We start from the raw sequence: 9,563 nt of genomic DNA on the forward strand, positions 1-9,563 counted from the left end.
ACGGCAATTATTTGTTATTTTTGTTTGTAAGTTTAGTAAGCAAAAATATTGGAACCGAGAGAAAAGAGAAACAAAACAATCGACCAAATGGTCCATGCATCCATTTTCTGTCGCGCTTCTCCTCACGCGGGTCACCCATCCCAGCTGTCATCGGGCAGGAGGCGGGGTACGCCCTGAACCGGTCGCCAGCCAATCGCAGGTCGGCCAAATTGTGATGATGCAATGTCCTTTGTAGTAAGAGAAGATAACGAAGTTCACATTTGTTTGGGTGACACACACACACACGTGCACACGTTCATTGTTTTGCATGTCTTCTCAAGCGGGGTTTGTCCTCTCGCTTGAGGCTCTGCCCACCCTCTGATGTCCGTGGGGGTCCTAGGCCCGCCCCTGGCGTCTGATTGGTGGGGCAGGGCCATAAATGTGCGTACGTGAGGCGACGTGGCTCCCAGTGCGCGTGCTGAACACCAGCGAGAGTCGACATGGGTGAGTGCTCGCCAGCAGAAAAACATTGGACACTTGATTTCTTCATTTACTAAGTTCACACTTCCATCGTGTGCGTGCGTGAGTGTGCGCTGTGTGTGCGTGCCTGTGCATGCGGGACCTTACATCAGTGTGACCTGACCCCTCACCGATAGCCTTCGTCAGCTCACTTCCTGTTGTTTTCCTCAAGTCTGGTGCACATTTTTGGTCGTGCCTTTGGACCCAGGCACTAGCGGGCATCTGGAAGTGTGTCGAAGCGACCGACCGACCGACAGTACGCCCACACTGTCAAATACCAGATTTTGTTTCTTTGCGAGTGGAGTCTGTCACGGGTAAAAAAAAAATCTTAAGATTTGAAAAATCCTTGCGTGTCCTGGCCTTAGTTGCAGCATCAACATCCTGCTGACGTTTAGCCCTGACCTACACGAGCCTTTTTCCACACTTGTTCTGTTTGTCTGACAAACAAACCTTTTCTTATGTTCTTCTGTCGTCCGTTTGGAAGCCAACCACAACAGTCCAGTTGCCATCAATTCAACACCCTGACATTGAAATGACCTGGATGGAGGAGAATAATCACAGGCAACCCTTTTCCACCTTCTTATGTTACTGCATTCCTCTTTCGTTCAGTCCCGATAGCGGGCCAAAGTCCAAATCCGCAGCAGGACGCGACCGGCCCCGTGCTCACCCTGGCCCCGCCCACCGAACGGGGACCAGGCTATTGGCCGTGTGGTGAGCGACGCCTGCTTGATGTCTGTCATTCGGGCCGAAAAGACCTTTGTCTCATTTTGTCTCTCCTGGGGCCTCACGTACAAAAGGTGCGGACGCACAAAAACGTGGCGTCTGTTCTTTTTCACGGCAAAGTTCACATGTATCAAGAGTGGCGTGACCGTGGAACTGTGCGGTCCCTCGCGCCAACTGCATGGCTGGCGTACGCGCGTTTTTCTGCGGCTTTTGGTGCTTTGGCGACACTTGGAGGTGATGCTGGGAAAGTCTTCTCCTAAATCTGCACACCAGAGACGCATGAATGATTCGCACTGATGAACAATTCACGCCCGGCAACATTTGATTTCGACAATGCAATTCAGGCAAGGACTCGGAATTCATTTGTTAACCGGCGTAGTTAATGAACCACCTATGAATTGATGGAGGCGATCATTTATGGCGCCTTTTGCCCTCACGATCGCTTGGTGACTGCAGCACATGTGCTGGAAAAAAAAAAAAAAAAAAAAGAGTCCTTTGAATTGAACGTGCATCGGTTGCACACGATTCAAATGTGTTGAAATTGACATCATTTACCCCTCTTCTCCTAAAAAACAAAAACAGAATTGTTTTTTTTTTTGTCAGTGTGTGTGTTAGAATAATAAAAGGAGTCAGTTGTTGATATCCTCTTTGATATGCTGATGTGCTTCTCTTTGAATTCCAAAGATTGATTCCAAATCCCACACACACGACATTTACGCATGACCGGGCTGAGTGTAGGTTGCTGTCCGAACACATTTGTCCCGAGTTCTCAAAATGCATGCTCTCAACCTCGTGGGTGATCATAGTGAGCCACGTGTGCTCCCATCACCCCTGAGAGAGCAGCGCTTCTCTCCTCTTTGGGCCCCGCTTTGGCGGCGGGCAGCCGTCCTCCGCTTCGTGTCTGACCACGCAAGGCTTTGTACATGAGGCCCCTGGTCTGAGAATCGTGTTATCAATTCTCAAATCTGAAATTTGCCATGACACGCGTTATGGAGTTCCGTTTTCAGCTTTATGGCAAAAGCTGCAAATGCTTATGTACTGTACATCTGGTTTATTTTTTGATTCTTCATAATTTTGCAAAAAGATGACAAATATGAGTTTCATACATTTTGACACTACAAAAAAAGGGGGGGGACTTTTCTCCTGGCTCTGCCTCCACATGGGTGGCATTCTCTGTGGCAGGGTCAGAGGTCACGCTGGACCCAGTCACTACTTCCTGTCTGGTGACCTTTGCCCTTGTGTCTGCGCAGCCAGCTGCTCAGGTTGCGGACCAGGATACCGGAGCCCGCTCGACGCTATGAAGGGTGAGTGTGTTCGTGTGTTAGTGTGTGTGTGTGTGTGTCACTGTGTGTGTGTGTGTGTGTGTGTGTCAAAAGGCGACCGTGAGAAGATCGTGTATCTGCCGTGCATCTACCGCAACACGTCCACTCATCAGGCCGACTACTTGGCCACCGTGGACGTGGACCCCGAATCTTCATCCTACTGCCAGGTGACGCCTCCATCGTCGTCATTGGCCGTCTTGTTTTAACTGGAAAAAAGGTTTCCAGTAAATTTCCATGGGAAGCTGAGGTGGGAAATTTTGGAAATATTTCCAAGTTGAAAACTTGAATTGTGAATTGAGGGTAACTCAATGAAAAGATATCATATTGAAGCATTTCCTTTTGTCATCAGCGGACGACCATGCAAAAAGAATCCAATTAAACGCTTGACATTTCAACAGATTGATCTGTAAGAACATTAGAACCTTATCAAGGTTGACATATTGAACATACAAAACAAGAATATTGGGTTAAATATTTTTCGTCCCCTGCGCTAACCATTCAAAATTGCCCCCATGATTGACAGCAAAGTCCAATTTCAAATATGAATGGGGAAAAAAAAACCCAAAGTCATTTATTTGACATCATCCAACCTTTTCTTCCGCTTCTCCAGTCTCGGGTGGCGGGGGAAGCGGATGCATCCTAACCGGATGCCCGCCCGAGCCACCTCATCTGGGCAGCGGCTCGAATCTGAGCCTCTCCCGAATGACCGAGCTTGTCGGCCATTCTCTAAGGGCTGCGGAGGAAACTCCCTTTCGGTCGCGTTCTCTGTTGGTGACTATGGGTGAGGGTACGCGCGGAGATGGAGCGCTAAATCAAGAGCTTCGCCTTTTGCTCATTTAACATGCAAACAAAAAAGCCCCTCTGCCTTAGTGCAAAACTAAAACTTCATATTCAACTGAACTTGCATGAATTTGAATTGGCTCATCTTTGTCCGGGTTATGCTAAATATATTTCCCAACTATCTATATTCAAGTTGCCGATTAAGAGCCGACCTTCAATTTTGTTCAATTCCTGTTTCTTCCCATTGAATCCCCGGGAAAAGCTTCTGACTTTGAAAATTCCCAAGATTTCCCGCTAACCGCTACTAGTCAGTTCCCACTCCAGGCGGTCCAGCTTGTTTTGACCCGTATCGGCCGTTTCCAGGTGGTCCACCGTCTTCCGATGCCCAACGTGAACGACGAGCTACACCACAGCGGCTGGAACGCGTGCAGCAGCTGCTTCGGCGACGCGTCCAAGAAGCGCGACCGCCTCATCCTGCCCGCCCTCATCTCCTCTCGGGTCTACGTGGTCGACGTCGGCGCTGACCCCAGGAAACCGAGACTCCACAAGGTCCGCCGAACAAATGTTGCCATATTGTATCAGCCTGCTGGTCCGCTTCGTGTGTTAGGCTTGCCGCAATCTCGCTTGGAGATCACCTTTTCCGAAGATCTAAAAGTTTTCTTCTGGGAAGATTGTGGAGTTCTCAAGCGGGACATGATGGACTTTGTTCACTTGTCAGTCCCATAAACCAGGTCGTACAAAAGTGCAGCGACCCTTTGAAATAAATGATTCTTCAAACATGGTGCAAACAAGTCTTCAACACAACGACGGGTGGTGTCTGTAAGAACAAAAGAGCAGACTTCAATTTTCGCTCAACTGGGGACAGAACCCTTCGCAAATAGCCAAAGTCCACCAGCAGTATGGTTATAGTTGCTGAGCACTCTGGTTTTTTGTCACAGAGTACCAGAGATAGGATCAAGTCACGTGCAAGTCTCAAGTCTTAACTTTCGAGTCTCAAGCAAGTCCCAAGTGATTTTGTTTTGGGCAGGCCGAGTCTCCATGTTAATGCGGTCTTACCTGCAGTATCTGGTCTTCCTTAAGAGAGAACAACAACATGACTGGCCAATTTCTCCAACCGGATTACGGCATGTGTAAAACCTCTCAAGATGACGTACTCCACTTCAATAATCATCATCATGTAGTGGAATTATCTGCTCTCCAAATAACTTGATCTTGTTTTGTTCTTTTTCGTGCCCCCAAAAAACTGGCACCAAGACTACACTCGCGTCTGTTTGCAGACTATCTCAACGTCATTTCCCGTTTGACAAACTGTTGCGTTTGCAACTTATGAAATGAAAGGGTCTTGGGTGCGAGCCGAGCAGAGGTGGCCTCCGTGATTCAGCCGTGGCCTGAGAGTCTTCGCCTGAATATCAACATCCCTGAACTTGGGATCCTATCGAGTTAATGTCAGGTAGCGACTGTTCTGAGTTTAAGAACAGGCAAAGCAAATGACGGCTATTTACTGGCCACAACGTTGATTGTTGTTGTGTGGAGTGTCCATTTGACATCACACTTGTCCGTCCCCGGTCTGACATGAGAGGGCGTGCCCCTCTGTGCGAGGGAGGGGCTCGACTGACTGACAGGCGAAGCTTCCGATCACGAGCGTTCCCAGCGTGCGCTCGCATATTGTAACTCAATCATTTGACGTTTAATCTTTAAACTGAACATACAAAATGAAGAACAATCAAGGCTTGCAAATGATCATGTTTCAAGTTAAGTCCTGAGTCTTTAACTCCCAAATCTAATCTCAAGTCATCAGAACAGTGACTCGAGTCGACTCGAGACCAAGTCGCAATGTCTCAACTCCCCGTCTCTGGTCCTGGTCTCCGGGGTCTTGGTCATTGAGTACCGCTGTCCGAGATTTTAGAACTAACATGGCTCTTGTTGTTTTTGTCCTGTTCTCAGACTGTTGAGCCCGTGGAGCTGTACTGGAAGTGCGGCCTGGCCAACCCCCACACCACCCACTGTCTGGGTACCGGTCAGATCCTGATCAGTTGCATGGGGGACCCGTCGGGGGGCGGAAAAGGTTAGACCGGCACTAGAGCGGACCCCGGGCAGCTACAAGTTTTGGGACTCATCCTCTCTGTGGCCCTCTTAGGGGGCTTTGTCCTACTGGACGGCGAGACGTTTGAGGTGATCGGCAACTGGGAGCATCCCGGTGAGGCCGCCCCCTTCGGCTATGACTTCTGGTACCAGCCTCGCCACAATGTAATGATCAGCACCGAGTGGGGGGCCCCCAAAGCCCTCGCAGATGGTTTTAATCCCGCTCATGTCGCAGAAGGTGAGAACAAAGACAACACATATTTTCTTGGTTTCTTTCATGCAGAGATCTTGACTATAGCTGACCCGCACTCTCGAGCCCTTTCATAAAGCAGGTTTGTTTTTTTGGTTGACTTTCCCTGGTCTCCACAGACACGTGTCTATGACAAGAACTTCACAGATTAAGTATCAGGTTCTAGTAGTCCCAAATTAAGATTTAACAGGGAGAGGTTCCGGTTCTAGAAGTCCCAAGTCAAGGCTTCACAGACTGAGGTTCAGGTTCCAGAAGTCCCAAATTAGGACTTCAAAGACTGAGGGGTCAGGTTCCAAAGTCCCACATCACATCGGGAGTTCACAGATTGAGAGTCAGGTACCGGAAATCCTAAATCAAGAGGGTTCAGAGATTGAGGTTCAGGTTCTTGTAGGTACCAAGGCAGCATTTGAATCTTCACCCTCAGAACCAACATGAGTTCCTTGTTTTTCCAGGTCAGTACGGTACTTCCCTCCACGTGTGGGACTGGACCACCCATAAGAGGGTGCAGACCTTGGATCTGGGAGAAGAGGGTGCCATTCCACTGGAGATCCGGTTCCTCCATGACCCAAGCGCCACTGAGGGTTTTGTTGGCTGCGCTCTCAAGGGAAGCGTGTTCCGGTTCTACAAAGCACCAGTGAGCAAACCCTAAGTACTCCTACCTGGACCTGCAAGGCCCGCAGGTGCAATCGGTGTGACGCCACCAGGATCAGCTGTGCCCGTCTGGTTTTGACAAGGCCCTCTATGTCACCATTAGCCACCATTGTTTGTCCAGAATTCTGTGTTCTGTGTTGTCCTTCAGACAGGAAAGTGGGCTGCAGAGAAGGTCATCAGTGTTCCCAGTAAGACAGTCGAAGGATGGATGCTACCTGAAATGCCAGGTCTGCATCAACACCACCTGAGTCCGTCTGTCCGTCCCACCTGTCCATCACTGATTTGCTGCCTGTCTGCAGGTCTGATCACTGACATTCTGCTCTCCTTGGATGACCGTTTCCTTTACTTCAGTAACTGGCTGCATGGTGACATCAGACAGTATGACATCAGTGACACCAGGAACCCCCGACTGGTTGGACAGGTCTGGTGTCATTTGTCAGGAGGTCGACAGTCGGATCTCTTCAAGGGAGACGGTTTTACTTTCTGTCTGTCTGTCTGTCTGCCTGCCTGCAGGTGTTTTTGGGAGGCAGTATCACCAGCGATGGACCAGTCCGAGTCTCGGATGACCCAGAAAACCAGCCTCGCCCTCGTTTTATCCAGGTCTGTCAGACAGAACGTCCGCCTCTCTACCTACCTGAGTATCTAGCTCGCTATCAGTCGTCTTCTCTTTCGATCTAAACGCCTACTCTACCTCCCAATCTAGCCATCTCCAGGTCTACAGTATCTGTCTATCTACGTGTGTGTATTTAGGGGAAGCTTGTCCATGGTGGTCCTCAGATGTTACAGCTAAGCTTGGATGGTCGCAGGCTTTATGTAACTACGTCACTGTACAGTGGCTGGGACAAACAGTTCTACCCTGAAATGCTCCGGTCAGTCCTAACGCATTATTTTGCGGACTTGTATGACTTTGGGCCATGTTGAAGCTAACGTCGCTAATGTCGTTTGCAGGGAGGGATCCATGATGATGCAGCTCGACGTGGACTGTGTCAAGGGCGGTCTGACCCTCAACGAGAACTTCCTGGTGGACTTTGGCAAAGAGCCCGGTGGTCCGGCACTGGCTCACGAGCTGAGGTACCCCGGGGGAGACTGCACGTCCGACATCTGGCTGTGACACCAACAATTCCCTGCTTCTTATTCGGGTGCCTGTCAATCAAACAAAATATTTCATTTGAATCTTGAGCCAAGAAGAACCCATCGACGATCAGCACTACTTGCTATTGGAATTGCATCATTTATAAACAAGACAAAATACACACTTGGATGATGATTGTGAGCTTACTAGCAGCAGCACCACTAGGGTCCAGGACTCTCCTTGATACAATAACATTTGTATGCCCAAAAAGAACTTGTGTGCATTGTTTGACAAATGCGAACTACAGCCAAATAAATGGTTGCACCTGGCACCTTGGATCCTGAAGTTGCCACCGGTTGAGGGTCACTTTTTTCAACAAGTGCGTGCCTCAGCGTGAAAAACCTCGGGCTCATATTGGATCAGGCCAAGCTTCTCGAGGAACACCGCATTCAAACTGGAACTTTTTCCACACCAAAAAAAAACCCAATTCTGAGCTTAGGTCAGTGTTAGCACATTGTCAACTCGAAATGAACATTGCATGTTCCCAACAAAACGTCATTAGAGCATCATCTGATTCTGATCTCCAGTGAGTCCAGATTGTCGACCTCTTGGGTTGAGCCACGTCACTCGCACTGGCTCCGTGTTCATCTTACCCTTCTGTGCAAAATGTCGCTTCCAGAGCCCTCAATGGTCAGACTCCTCCCTATTCGGCAGAGTTGGGTAGTAACACGCTACATTTACTCGAGTACCTTTTGAGTGGGAAAAAATTACTTGGGGAAAATATGTAATTTCAATACAACATCCTTTTTAGTCATACTAAAAAGTGTGTTTTTATGAGGAAGGAACGCTACTTTTACTTGGTTACTTTGTACTACATTGCACTCACTACTTTCAATTGCATCACCGTAATGGTCATGTTGATTCGCATCAATCAGAATCCGAGTATCTGAATCCTCTTTATTTGCCAAGTATGTCCAAAAAACACACAAGGAATTTGTCTCCGCTCGAGTACGACGACAGACGCTCGATTGACAGAGAACACTTTGGAGACAGAAAGACATTGAGAAAAAAACTAAACCAAAAAAAAACAGTCACTGAGCCATAAAGGGTTCATAGTTATCTGATAATGCCGGTACATTTTTTTTAGAATACATATAATACATAAAGTTAAGATTCATGTGTTTTGCAACCAACAACGAATGAGGAGTTTGCAATGAATGACACCGTGTGCAAGATTATTGGACAATTATTTTGACCACATTATCACTTTTAGGCATACAGTACTTCCGAGCTCCCGGCTGGATAAACTTGAATCCCTAATGGATTTAAGCATAGCAGCTACGGTGTATTTGTGTCATGAGTGTGGAGTACAACACCCGATGTAAAGGTGTGTGAAATTATTAGGCGGCTTCTGTCGGCAAAATGGGCCAAAAAAAGAGATTTAACTGACTCTGAAGTCTCTCAGAGGGATGTAGCACTCTTGAAATATCCAAGATATTGGGACGTGATCGCAGAACCGTCAAAAATAGTCAACGGGACTGAAAGAAAAAGATGCAAATGAACTGCCAAGGGCTTGAGAAGAATCAAGCGTGAAGCTACCAGGAAGCCATTATCTTCAAGCTCTGTCTTATTTCATAGCTGCAACCAACCTGTAATACCTCAAAGTACAAGACGTCCAGTGTTCAGAGACATGGCCAAGGTAAGAAAAGCTGAAAGAAGACCAGTGCTAAACAAGACACATAAGCTGATGTGTCTAGACTGTGCCAAGAAAGGTCTGAAGTCAGATTTCTCTCAGGTTCTTTTCGAGTGCTGAAATGAGAGTGACCTTTGATGGACCAGGTGGATGGGCCCCTAGGTTCTATTTCTTACTCATGAAGCTATGTTCCATTATCTACCAATTAAGTTCCGTTTCCAAAACGCTAGGGTGATACGTGATTAAATCCATGAAGTTATGTAGGAGTTTAGATTACTGAGGAATGAGGGTTTTAATATGACTCCCCCATTTTTGATAACACCCAAGGCCAGAGCTGTCATATCGAAACCTTCTGACGTGTATAAAAGGAGTTGGCTCAAATAAACCAGGTGTGTCATTGACTCTGGTGTGCAGTTGATTGAATGAACCCCGAGACTCAGCACTCTGGTGTCTTATTTTTTCCTCTCTTTTTGAACAAAGACAACGAACGCG

At 47.8% G+C, this 9,563-nt stretch overlaps 1 protein-coding gene across 4 annotated transcripts; it reads left to right on the forward strand.

The window, feature by feature from the left end:
- Positions 1-8: 8 nt before the first annotated feature.
- selenbp1 (selenium binding protein 1) lies at positions 9-7,723 on the forward strand. 4 transcript variants are annotated; one of them, XM_061794763.1, is made up of 12 exons: positions 9-483; positions 2,472-2,525; positions 2,598-2,710; positions 3,687-3,872; positions 5,268-5,388; positions 5,461-5,643; positions 6,108-6,289; positions 6,455-6,533; positions 6,606-6,727; positions 6,820-6,906; positions 7,057-7,175; positions 7,255-7,723. In XM_061794763.1, exons 1-12 carry the CDS (start codon positions 480-482, stop codon positions 7,415-7,417), a joined length of 1,413 nt encoding a protein of 470 aa, XP_061650747.1. In that variant the 5' UTR covers positions 9-479; the 3' UTR covers positions 7,418-7,723. The 4 variants fall into 4 exon arrangements, 3 of the variants coding, with proteins under 3 accessions (XP_061650747.1, XP_061650745.1, XP_061650748.1); XR_009791431.1 differs by having other exon boundaries at positions 2,472-2,710; positions 7,010-7,175; positions 7,255-7,395; XM_061794761.1 differs by having other exon boundaries at positions 2,472-2,710.
- The last annotated feature ends 1,840 nt before the right edge of the window (positions 7,724-9,563 follow it).

This window comes from Phyllopteryx taeniolatus, chromosome 13 (genome assembly GCF_024500385.1).
Source record: "Phyllopteryx taeniolatus isolate TA_2022b chromosome 13, UOR_Ptae_1.2, whole genome shotgun sequence".
NCBI classification, from domain to species: domain Eukaryota; kingdom Metazoa; phylum Chordata; class Actinopteri; order Syngnathiformes; family Syngnathidae; genus Phyllopteryx; species Phyllopteryx taeniolatus.

Coding starts and splice junctions, on each gene's coding strand:
- selenbp1 (XM_061794761.1), top strand. Junction 2,711..3,686: donor AATCTTCATCCTACTGCCAG/GTGACGCCTCCA, acceptor GGCCGTTTCCAG/GTGGTCCACCGTCTTCCGAT. Junction 6,728..6,819: donor ACCCCCGACTGGTTGGACAG/GTCTGGTGTCAT, acceptor GCCTGCCTGCAG/GTGTTTTTGGGAGGCAGTAT.